At 33.9% G+C, this 2,233-nt stretch overlaps 1 protein-coding gene across 1 annotated transcript; it reads left to right on the top strand.

Moving 5' to 3' along the window:
* The first annotated feature begins 459 nt into the window (after nt 1–459).
* Nucleotides 460–1,346, top strand: LOC131428406 (DET1- and DDB1-associated protein 1). Its single transcript, XM_058592352.1, has 4 exons — nt 460–608; nt 775–913; nt 1,064–1,125; nt 1,179–1,346. The coding sequence occupies exons 1-4, from the start codon at nt 606–608 to the stop codon at nt 1,272–1,274; spliced, it is 300 nt and encodes a 99-aa protein (XP_058448335.1). The 5' UTR covers nt 460–605; the 3' UTR covers nt 1,275–1,346.
* The last annotated feature ends 887 nt before the right edge of the window (nt 1,347–2,233 follow it).

Genomic DNA, 2,233 nt, shown 5'->3' with positions numbered 1-2,233 from the left:
AAATTAAAAGATAATGTTGTTATACCTCCTAATTCTAATAATGATTTAAGTTTTTCGTTGCACATTTGTGCAACCTTCGTTCCAGGATACGTGAGGGAGTTTAAGGAACATTTTCAACTTTACATGGAAAAACTACAAAATGTAAATAAGAGAATTGAGAAAATATTAAAAAATGTTGCATTGTTTTTAATTTACACGCAGTTTTGATTAAAATAAAGAATTCTTTAGATAATTCGAATGATATTGTGTAATATTTACTCACTCGAGCTAATTTTCCCATTTATAGCACCGAGTAAGTGTTACTCAGAATTTGACAACTACCATATTTACTCAAAAGTAAGTAAACAAGCTTTACTCACTATAGAGTAGTTCCACTTTTACAAAGTGAGTATAATTGTACTCATTTTAGAGTAACATTGAACGAGCGTGCACGAAACGTTTTAACATTCATGTCAGTGTCAAGTGTCAACAGTTCTATTTGCATTTTCGTGTTGAATCTAAAAAATCAACAATAAAATTAGATTTGGAAAAGTATCAGTTCAACGATTTTCCACCTAAGAATAGCCTATTTGTGTTCCAATTGACGAGTGTTGTCCTAGAATATTATGGTACGTTAGTTTTACAATCAGTTTTACACCAAGTCGCAATTCTATTAACCCCTTGACTATGATTTGATTCAAGTTCCATTTTGGATTATACATTCATTGCGACATCCATATCGTGTTTATGCAATTGAGAATTTATGTTTAATGTGAGGTTTCTTTGTCGTTACAGTCCATAACAGAATTTCTGAAAGATTTACCCTGTCACAACGAGGAGAACTTCTCTCTATTCAATACTGAGAATGGCGTGAAAACTTCCTCTAAAAGACCCTCGGTGTACATTCAGACTGCCGATATTCCATCGGAACAAGGTTAGTTACTTTAAACTTATTTTGCGCAAATTCGGTAAAGGTTTAGACTAATTTGGCGTACTCGGTAGATATTCAGTTGACTGGATAGTTTTATTTATTTTCTGTAATATGTTTTTGACTAGATGGATCTGTTTTTTTTTCTATTTTCAGTGATAGTCACCGAGAAAAAGAATATTTTGCTGCGTTATCTCCATCAACAATGGGACAAAAAGGTTTGTCATCAAAAAATGATTGAGAAAAATTGTACAATTTTCTGTATTTGTAGAACGCACCAAAAAAGCGCGATCACGGAAATGATCCCTCCAGTGACACTCTGAGAAAACGGCCCAGGCTTGAGAACCGCGAAAACAACAATACATAAAATCAATCAGTACGTTGCGATTTAACGAAAACGGTTAATACATATGCACATTTCATCTTAAACAGCATCAAACTCATACCGCGAAGTACAGATGAATTTAGTTCCATTTATATTCATTAGCTTGTAAGCAAGCAGCATTCAATTTACAAGAGCGTTTTCAGAAAGTCGTTCAGATAATTGGAAATATAAGAGCAAAAAAGATGGTGAGGGAAACAAGTGTAAGGACGACAATCTTCAAAGGTCTTCCTGCTGCGTTCCGGAACGATATGTTCCATTTTCTAGCTACTTGCATTGTCATCTTTTTTATTCTTGATTCCAGAACAGTTAGTGCAAATTTTCTAGAATGATCCGGGAGTGAAATGTGCCGTTTATGAATGATCCCAACTCTAACTCGTCAGAACAGCGAACGGCTGATAGAATCTATTTTCATAAACCTTATAATTTTTGCTGCTTTGTACTAGATATTGACTATAATTTTCTCTATATTCCTGTGGAATCGATTACTTTCTATTGTGTTTGTATATATTGTTTGTGTGCTTCCTTGCTCTTCGCTTAAGTGAATGCTGTGCTGGGAACAAGATCGTACACATACTGCAGAATGTCGATTAAACTAGAATCGAAGGAATTGTGACAACTACTGTAGTTGTTATAATCAATAGAATTATGAGTAATTGATGTCCCGTTACGATAAAATGGCATTTGGTGGATTCGATTTTTCTCATTCGTATCACAGTTCGGTGAACCTCATTAGCGATAACATTTCTATACGACTGCAGAATAAACTGAATAATTGAAGAAAAACAAACGTTTTATATTATTTGAATTAAGAAAATTCCATTATATAGCCATTTATTATTTGTTGCATAGAGCATCTATGAATTACGTTATTCCGTTGGATAGCTTTGATCGGTGTTGGATTGACGAAGTGTTGATGAGGAACATTTCTACAGAACAAATGG

Source organism: Malaya genurostris, chromosome 2, assembly GCF_030247185.1.
Source record: "Malaya genurostris strain Urasoe2022 chromosome 2, Malgen_1.1, whole genome shotgun sequence".
In the NCBI taxonomy this organism is placed as follows: Eukaryota; Metazoa; Arthropoda; class Insecta; order Diptera; family Culicidae; genus Malaya; species Malaya genurostris.
Note: the sequence above shows the minus strand (reverse complement) of the source record. Positions and strands in the feature narration are given on the sequence as shown.